The 9,883-nt window shown below is 36.7% G+C and overlaps 1 protein-coding gene across 1 annotated transcript; it reads left to right on the top strand.

Moving 5' to 3' along the window:
* The first annotated feature begins 7,813 nt into the window (after positions 1–7,813).
* Positions 7,814–9,457, top strand: LOC137826579 (protein NODULATION SIGNALING PATHWAY 2-like). The gene has a single exon (XM_068632590.1). The coding sequence runs from the start codon at positions 8,008–8,010 to the stop codon at positions 9,373–9,375; it is 1,368 nt and encodes a 455-aa protein (XP_068488691.1). The 5' UTR covers positions 7,814–8,007; the 3' UTR covers positions 9,376–9,457.
* The last annotated feature ends 426 nt before the right edge of the window (positions 9,458–9,883 follow it).

The following is a 9,883-nucleotide window of genomic DNA, read 5'->3' as shown; positions in this document are numbered from 1 at the left end:
TGACCCATTTGATCATTCTTCCTACGACATTTGGTTTTCCTAGTACTTTCCTGATGAGTATTGTCTCAATTTTCATGCGGTGAACACTATTGCTAGCATTGCCTTCTCCATACCTAGTATCAGATCTCTGCCGCTTGTAAAACCTTGCTCACATAATAGATCGATTTTTCCCCCTCTTACGTGTCCTAGACAATGACTGAATTGATAGCTCGGTCTACATGGAAATTCCAGGTCCAGGCTTGTTGAAAACTGGAAAATGGGATATGTATTCTTTCATAGGCACTAAAAGTAGGGGAAACCCCTTTTCTCGCCATATTGATTATTTTTTACCACTTGTCTAAGTTTTCTTTTATTCCTCTCTCGATTAATAAGAAACCAAGAAATTTTTCTACTTGTGTTGAACAAAGACTTTGTTGACTCCAAATCTTGAACAATTATGTGAAGTTCTGCTGCTGCTTGTTTAGTTAGGTATTTTGTATTGTTTGAATTTGTAATCCATTTCAAAAATTGATCCAAGGCCATTTGATCTTGAAACCTTTTTAAAAAAGATAAGTTTTCAAAGACAAGTGGAAAAACAACCAGTTGATTTATCGTTTCAATCGGTTGTTTTACACTTAGAAGCTTTTGAAAGAATTTGAAACAATATAACTTTGGTTGACTTTACTGTCAAACGAATTCAATCAGTTGTTTCGATAAATCAACCAACTGATTTTTGAAATTTCTTAACCGAGTTTATTAAGTCTGTAAAATCTGTTTTGGTTGGTTTTCAAACTACTTTGGCTTCTGTTTTTAACGGTTTTAACGGCTATTTGGAGTATATAAAAAGGGTTTTATACTCCTAGTTGAAGAGACTTTTACAAGAGATTCAGATTGCAAATTTGAATTCAGATTTCCAATATTTCCTAAGGCTTTGGACTTTTCTTCAAGAGGAATATGACTGTTGTATGTAAAGTCATTTTCAATTTTGTGAATTGATCCAGGTGTACTCTTTCCTCTTCTTTTAATCCTTGTAATTATGTAAGGTTGTGTGGTGCAGATCAAGAGGGTATTCTAATCTGTATGGTGTTTGCAAAGAAAAGGTTATGTTCTTGAAGGGTTCAAGAACATCTCTTTGTTGTGTGTGTTGTAAATCAAAGGAGTTTGATTTGTTAGTGAAATTCTGAGGTGTTTTTGGGGACTGGATGTAACTCTTAGTTAAGAGTGAACCATTATAAACCTATTGTGTTGATTTCTCTTCCCCTTATCTCATTTAAATCTGTTTAATCATTGTTTTAATATACTACTGATAAAAACAATCGATTGAATCGAAAAAACAACCGATGATTTTCTGGAATCAAGTTAAAAACAATTTTGATTTTGGCTAAAAATGTTTTGTATCTTTGAATCTGCTTGTGACTTTCATTAAACCTTCAAAGTTTGCGAAAATTTTGCATAAACAATTCACACCCCCTCCTCTTATTTAAGCCCTGAAATTCTAACAACTTGGACCATGAACACACACTTATTTGGGTTGAGCTTTAGGTGATGATGGCTGATGGTTTGAAAAGTTTCTCCAAATCTTTGCAGTGACTTCATGCTTGCGTAGAGGTCACCACCATGTCGTCAACACACATTCCTACCTATCCTAGGCCAAACTATTATGTCCATCAAACGCTGGTAGGTGACTCCTACGTTCTTCAAGCCAAAAGGCATAAGCTTGAAGTAGTAATTGGAAGTCTAGCCCATGAAAGAAGTCTTTTCTTCATCCATCGGGTGCATCCTTATCTCATTGTATCCTAAAAAACCATCCATGAAACTGAGGAGTTCGCACCCTAAAGCATCATTAACAAGCGTGTCTATACTGGGGAAGGAGTACGAATCTTTAGGACATGTGTTATTAAGATCTATAAAATTGACATACATCCTCCATTTTACGTTGACTTTATTGACCAGGAGTACATTAGCTAGCCTATGAGGATACTGGATTTCTCTAAAAGGATTAGTTATCTCCAACTTCTGGGTTTCCTCCCGGATTGCGATGCATTTTTCTTCACTAAACTTCCTTTCTCTTTTGTATGACCGACTTAACTTAAGTGTCAAGGTTAAGTCGGTGGCATAGGTAGTTGGAGTTGATGCCAGGCATGTCGACAACTAACTAGGAGAAAACTCCCATGTTCCTAATCAGGTCCTCATTTAGTTCATTTTCCTGTTCAACATTCAAAGATGTCTCGCTGTGAAGGTTTTTTCTTTCCAGAACTAGATCTTGAGTATTCCTAATAGGTTTAGGGCATTTGTCACTTTGCTTTTCCTGAGGATCTACTTCTTGCTCGGTCCATCTATCACAATTTTAAGAGTGTTCAAAGTATTCTCATAACACTTTCTGGCCATCTTTTAATGAACTTTTAAGGTGACAATTCCCCCTTCTAAAGAGGCAAACTTCATTTTCAAGTGTGGAGCCTACACAACCACTCCAATAACAAGTTATACGAAGAGGGGGTGTCCAACATAATGTATCTTACCAAGATTGTGTTCGCTATCGTGCCATCAGAGAAGGTAGTTCAAAGTTCTACATGGCCTTAGACTCTACTTGTTCTCCCGAGAATACCATAATAGTTCCATCAAAGGGTCTTAGTTGATCCTATGGAATGTTTAAGCCCACAAAGATCTCCCAAAACATGACATATGTTGAACTTCCCTGAGCCACCAGAACTCAGTGCACATTGCGGCCCATGGCCAGTATTGATATTATAATTGGGTCATTCTCATGAGGTGTTACGTCGTCCAAATTTATCACCGTGAAACAAATAGGGAGCGCTTATGGTGGTCTCCGAGCTTCTAATGATAATACCAACCAGGCCTATCTCTTTCGTCTAGACAAGGTTATTCCTCCTCCCAAGATGCCTCTGACTATGGTATTGACATCTCTGAGAATTGGGGTTTCATGAATGGGATCCCTGGGTGCACCGCCTCCCATCGGTGTCGCCTACATCCATTCACTCGGCTCCTATAGGTATCTTTGTAGGGTGTCATCGCTTGCTAACCGTGCAAGATGAACCTTCAGAACATAACAATTCTCCGTGTCATGGTCATCACACCACGCTTCTCAACAATGACCCAGTTTTAATCAGTTCACATAGGGAAATTTAGCTTGTTTGCAACCTCATGATCTTTCAGGAGTTGATTTTTAGGGATACTCATCGGTGGGCATTGAGGGGGCTTATCTCCTTTAATTGTCCCGTCTGGCGACATATGAAACATATCGTCGTTCAAGTTTCCTCTGCCCCTGAGTGATGGAAGAGGCCCCAGCACCCAAAAGAGCGTCTAGGACCAATCTTGCATGAAAGGCAACCAAGAGAGCATCTAGGAGCAACCTTGCATGAAGGGCACCCACAAGAAGCGTCTAGGACCCACAAGAAGCGTCTAGGACCAAGAGAGTTGATGTCCAAGAAGGCCCAACAAGTGTAGCTTAGTTTTAATTGTGGTGCAAATAACATAGCCTTGTGAACCTTTGTTTAAATTCTGCAAATTAGAATTAAGAAAGGGTTACCTAGATTAGTTACGGTTTTCTAGAACCTACCAGTAATCTAGGACCGGCCATGTAAAGGTTAGGAGGCCATGTGCTCCCATGTGCCATGTGCTCCATGTGCCTCCATGTGCTTCTCATTTGCATCTCATTTAGCTTACCATTTACAGTCCTCCTTAGGTTATAAAAGGAAGAGCCTACCTCATGTAATTTCAAGATTAATTTGAGTATTGTTATGCTGTCAAACTTGAGCCATACTTTACTCCCTTGCCTAGAATTTAGGTCTTAATCTTCAATCCTTTCACCTTCCAAAGGGGCTGGCCGAACCTCCCTAAATTCCTACTCTTCATGCACCTCCAAGGCAGCCACACCTCCTAGGAGGACCTTGTTCCATCAACAATCCACAAAGCTTCCGCAAACCACCCAAAATTCACAAAAGAGAAGAGCTCAATGCCATCACTGAGTGTCCACTACTTTCTTGTTTTCAAGTCCACTGAACTTGGAGCGTGCTCGCTTCTCCTCTTCCCTTTTTCTTGGACTGCTTCTTCGACCTAAATGTATGTTAAGGCGCACTTTCCGACTTTGACCATTGACTCTGCTCGGTTCCTGAGTAGTGATTCGCTGAAGGGATTGACTCATAGTCCTTTTATGAACGCATCCACAACCATCTCCTCATTTGGTTGTTGAATATGCATTGCCACCTCGCAGAAGCGATTGAGATAGTTTTTCAAGGAGTCCCACTCGTCTTGCTTTATACCAAATAGATCTGCCATCCTCAATGGCTTGATTTTGTTAGTAGCGAACTGTTCTTCAAATATTCTTGCAAAAGTGAAAAATGTGTTGAACAAGGTGTTTTGATGTTTTCCAAATTTGCTTTGAAGACTTGAAGAATTGTTGTTGTTGTGTGTGTGTAATTTTGTAGATTTTGAGTTGTTAATTTACACCTAGTATTGTCCAACTTCATTTGATTTTAAATCTCTTTTGAAATATTTTTTTTCTAAAATGTGTGTTAATTTTAGTTAGTTGTTTTGTGCTTTCAATAAGTTGAAAACCCTATTCAAAGTATGGTGACTACAACAAGTTTTTCAACCAGTTGATTTATTGTGGCAACCAATTGAATTGCACTTAGTGTTTTTCAAAGGATTTGAAAAAGATTTTTTTTTTCTCTTTTATGTGAAGAAAAAAAGTCTATTATGTGTAGTCTTTAACATAAAAAGAAATCAATCAGTTTGTTTTGAAAATCAATCAAGTGTTTTTAACAAAATTTTGTTATGTTTATCAAACTCTTTTTAAATGATTTTAACTGATTTCAATTAGTGATAAAAAAAATTTAACCACTTTTTAAAGTCTATATAAAGATTGGTTTATGATCATTTAAAAAAAAAAAGAGTTTTATCAAAAACGTTTTCAAGAGAAGATCAAAGAGTTTTTGAATCATTGCTTGTGTGTGAAGTAGGAACTAGGTTTTCTATTCAATTGTTCTACTACTTTGTAAGGCCTAGGTGTATTCTATTTCCTTATTTCAATATTGTACTGTGTGTAAAACAGTTTCAGAAAGTGGTTATAGAAATTGTGGTGTTGCTAAGAGTGTTGTGTGTTCTTGAAGGGTTCAAGTTCAACATTCTTGTTGTGGTTTTGTAATATGGTTTTAATTGCATAGTGAATTCTTAGTGGTTAACTGAGGACTGAATGTAGCTCTTGGTTAAGAGTGAACCAGGATAAATCTCTCAGTGTGAATCTCTCTTTCCTTACTCTGATATACTGCTTTAAATTTTGTTCTTTATATTCTGCTCCATTAAACCGTCAATTGTTTCGATAAAACAACTGCTTGATTTTTTCTTAAAGAACTATTAATCTAGTTGAACAAAAAAATCAATTGAGTGGTTTTATAGATCTTTTCACTCTACTTCCAATATTTGTGAAAATCTTGCAAAAAAAAATTCACCCCCTCTTGCTTAGGCCATACATTCTAACAAAATGAAGTGATAGTGTCATCGGGAATTCTGCTAAACCACTGAAGAGCTCTTCTAGTGAATGTGTTGACAAACATCTTGCAATGCACCAAGTTCGATCCCCTTGAAATCAACATTTCGGCTCATAAGGCTTTGGGATGATTCTCGGGATCACCTATTCCCAATGCGGGGGTACTGATTCATCCATGATTTCCTTGGAGAATGGTTGGGGATCTTCCTTGTTTGATTGAGTTTCCACCTCCTCTTCTTTCTACTTCACCATGAGCTATCTTTTTCAGAGCTTCGTTCTCCTTCTATATCTTTGTGAGCCTTGAGAGCGTCCTCCATCAACTTTTTGGCCATTTCTACATCATCCTTGAGTTTCATTTGTTTTTCGTGGGCTTCCTTCTATTGACGCTCATGCTCTTCTTGTAACTTTAGGTGCATGCATTCTTGTGTAGCGATAGATTCCTCTCATATACGTGGGTTTCACATGGTGTTGTAGCCTTAATTTTGTTTAATCTTGTAATGTAGGTGTAAGAACACTTTTTCCTACTTCACGGTGGACGTCAATTTGTTTTGGTTAAAAAAAGGTTGTTTCTGAGTTTTAAAGTAATTAAAGGATGGAACTTTTTGCCTTAAACCAACAAGTAAATTTTTTTTTTCTATACGTTTTCTTTCTTCAATTTTCTTCTTTATAGATTATGCTAGAAATTTTTTTAAAAAAAAACTATGTTTTTCATGGTAACAAACTAAGTGTTTGTTTTAAAAAATTTCTGGTAATTTTTTTGTTAATCAATCATTTTTCTCCGTTATTATTCCATAAAAAAAAAATCATATATTCGTGGTCCTTATTTTTTAGATGAAATTTTAGACCGAATATTTGTTTTTGTTGTAGAAATTTCCTGATCGCCCAAATTTCATAACTTATTGTCACATATAATCGATCTTTATTCAAATCATATCCTTAAATTTTACTTAAGCCTTCTTAAAATTTCGGATAGTACAACACATTAAAACTCAATCTAATATATTTAGGATGAATTGGATCCTCACATCACCTAACCCAATAAATATTCCATAGTTCACTTTTATAACAAATATATATTGTTGATGTGAATAATAAATAAAAAACCATAATTGAAAGAATACTAAAATAAATAAATATTTTTTTAGGAACTCATTGTTTGAATGATCTCGTTAACAATATGATGACAAAACAACAAATTTTCTTTACTAATAAATAATTAATTCAAATGAGAATAATTTAAATGGATAAAACATAATTGAGATTATCTTTTAGCGCCTTTTAATCTATAAAAGATATTAAAAGACATGTGTTTTGACTTAAATAATCTCATTTATTTAAGATGGTGATATATTAACACCATCAACATTCATCCTATATAGTAATAAATTAATATTTTAATACTTTTTATTTTATTTTTTAGTTTAAAATATTATTATATTATTATAAACGAGATGTAAAGTGTATGTTTTTTATTATTTGTTATGTCAAGAAAAAAAATTCTTTATTTAAAAAAATCCGATCCAGCACATTTTAGTCATGTATTTCTATAATTTTCCTTCATAATTATCTTCTTAATTTACAGAAGCCAAGTAATTATTTTTTCTCCTTTCTGTTGGGTTAGGATTCTTGTTAATCACCACATGAAGGAACAATTGTAGTTGGATTCAGTCAATTAATTCGAAATTCATATTCTTAACCCTTCTCCCAATAAATAATGGCTAGTTCGATTTTCTTTAATGTCTGATTATCTGCCTCACGTATCACATGATTAATCATTCTAATGACACAATTTAGTTGTTTTATTACTGAGAAAACTTAAACAGATATTTTTAGGGTTATATTTTTTTTAATAAAATCGATGTAACAATTGAGAATTTTCAAGTTGTTAAATTAAAATATTATATTCTCTATAGGTTTCTTTTCTTTGTAAGCTCAAGTAAATGTTGTTTGTGTTTTAAAACAATTGTAGCTGTAGACAAATGATTCTTTTAATCAATTATAAATTTTTATTCGTTTACCCAAAACTAAAGAGTAGTTTGCAGAAAAAAATATAAAAATTTGTAATTATAGGATAGTAAATATCTCGTGTATCTATGTAAAATTAAATCTATTAAGATCTTAATTGATTTTTAGAAGGATTAAACTCAGTCTTACTCTCCTGATTTAATATTTAAGGTCTAATAATCATTTGGAAAACAAATCTACCATGTAAACAAATTTAAACCCAACCTTATTTTAATCTTAGTTCCGAAAATTTTCCGAGAACTTGTTCACTTTTGTATTTTCAAGTGCTTTATATAGTTTAAATAAAAATATATATAATAATAAAATGTATTATTTAAATTTTATCATTTAATTAGCATACTAATAAAGATATATTTTCCATAGTTAAAAAACTATAGGTGTTAAAAAATAAATGAGTGTTTGTTCTTACGCTCCCTAAGCATCTTATAATTAAAAACCTCCCACTAATCAAGTGTACGACAGCTCTCTACTCACTGTTAGTGTACAATTACTCTCTCATGGACGACCCTGATTTCCTCGACTTCTCCAATCGCAGCATCACCACCAGTGCTTCCTCCGAGGAAGACTGGACCAACCTGTGGTCCCCCGTCGTCGATTGGGGATCCCTTGCCGCCGGCGAAGACAATTTTCAAACCCTATTTGACTCCATCGTCCATAAAGACGACGTCGTTCTGACCCCAGATCAAACCACAGCCCAAGACTCCGACTTAAGTGGTCATGATGAGAAGGGCCTCCGCCTGGTGCACCTCCTCATGGCGGCGGCGGAGGCCCTAACCACCGGCACCGAGAGCCACCACCTGGCTCGAGTGATATTGGTTCGGCTCAATGAGTTGGTGTCCCCCACCCACGGCACCAACATCGAAAGACTCGCGGCGCACTTTAGCAGCGCACTCCAAAATCTGCTAGACGGCGCCGGGAGTTCCCACACCATAACCAACAATACCCCCAACCCCACGGACACGCTCACCGCGTTCCACCTTCTCCAGGACATGTCTCCTTACGTCAAGTTCGCTCACTTCACCGCCAACCAGGCCATCTTAGAAGCCGTGGCCCATGAAAAACGGGTCCACATCGTCGACTTCGACGTCACCGAAGGGGCCCAATGGGCCTCCCTAATGCAGTCCCTTTCGTCAAGAAGCACCGGCCCACCAGGCCCACACCTTCGCATCACGGCATTGTCCAGAGGCTCGGCCTCTGGACGGAGATCCATTGCCACCGTTCAGGAAACCGGACGGAGGCTAACGGCGTTCGCGGCTTCCGTGGCCCAACCGTTTTCTTTTCACCAGTGTCGGCTGGACCCTGGCGAAACGTTTCGACCTTCGTTACTGAAGCTGATTAGAGGCGAGGCCTTGGTGTTTAACTGCATGCTGCACTTGCCGCACTTGAGCTTCAGAGCCTCAGGTTCGGTTGCTTCGTTTCTAAAAGGTGCGAAGGAGTTGAACCCGAGGGTGGTGCTGGTTGTAGAGGAAGAGGTGGCGCGTGGTGGAGATGCGGGCTTTGTCGGCCTGTTTATGGATTCGGTGCAGCACTACTCCGCCGTGTTTGATTCGCTGGAGGTTGGGTTTCCGATGCAGAAATGGGCCCGGGCTTTGGTGGAGCGCGTGTTTTTGGGCCCAAGAATTGCAAATTCTGTAGGCCTTATGTACCAGAGTGGAGAAGAGGAGAGAGGGTCGTGGGAGGAGTGGTTGGGTGCGGCGGGGTTTAGGGGAGTTCCCGTAAGCTTCGCTAATCATTGCCAAGCGAATCTGTTACTAGGACTGTTTAACGATGGATATAGAGTGGAGGAGTTGGGGAACAATAAATTGGTGTTGGGTTGGAAATCACGCCGTTTAATTTCAGCCTCCGTTTGGACTTCAAACTCTTGATTTCAGCTTCTGTTTGCTTTGTGTTGCGTCTCTCTTTCCTCTATCATCCTAAGAATAAAAGAAGCTTTCTCTTATTGAGTAATATAGTTTCCTCCCTGCTTTTTTATTAAAGAATCCCTGTTGTTTCATCGGTTGACATGAAAATAATTGAAAGATTTTCAATACAGTTTGTGGAAATCATTTATAATAATTGTAATTTTTTATTTTAATGAATTTATATTTAAATTTATCACATACTTCTCTTTTAATTATAATAATTATACTTAAATGTGTTTTTAATTAATGTAAAATAAGTTTTTTTTTAAGTTTAAAAATTCTTTATTTTAATCCCTTTAAAATTAAAAAATATTCTGATACGATGACACTCCTTATAGATTGAATGAAGATGAATGAGCATGATTTTACTCATATTTTAAAACTTTAATTATAGATTTCTTAGATTGGATAAATTTATTATTTTAATTAGAGTAGACAGTATCAAAAAGAATAAGAGTAGGAGAATAATAAT

The sequence above is a fragment of the Phaseolus vulgaris genome, chromosome 8, assembly GCF_000499845.2.
Source record: "Phaseolus vulgaris cultivar G19833 chromosome 8, P. vulgaris v2.0, whole genome shotgun sequence".
Taxonomy (NCBI): domain Eukaryota; kingdom Viridiplantae; phylum Streptophyta; class Magnoliopsida; order Fabales; family Fabaceae; genus Phaseolus; species Phaseolus vulgaris.
The sequence above is the reverse complement of the archived record's forward strand: the minus strand, read 5'-3'. Positions and strand labels throughout refer to the sequence as shown.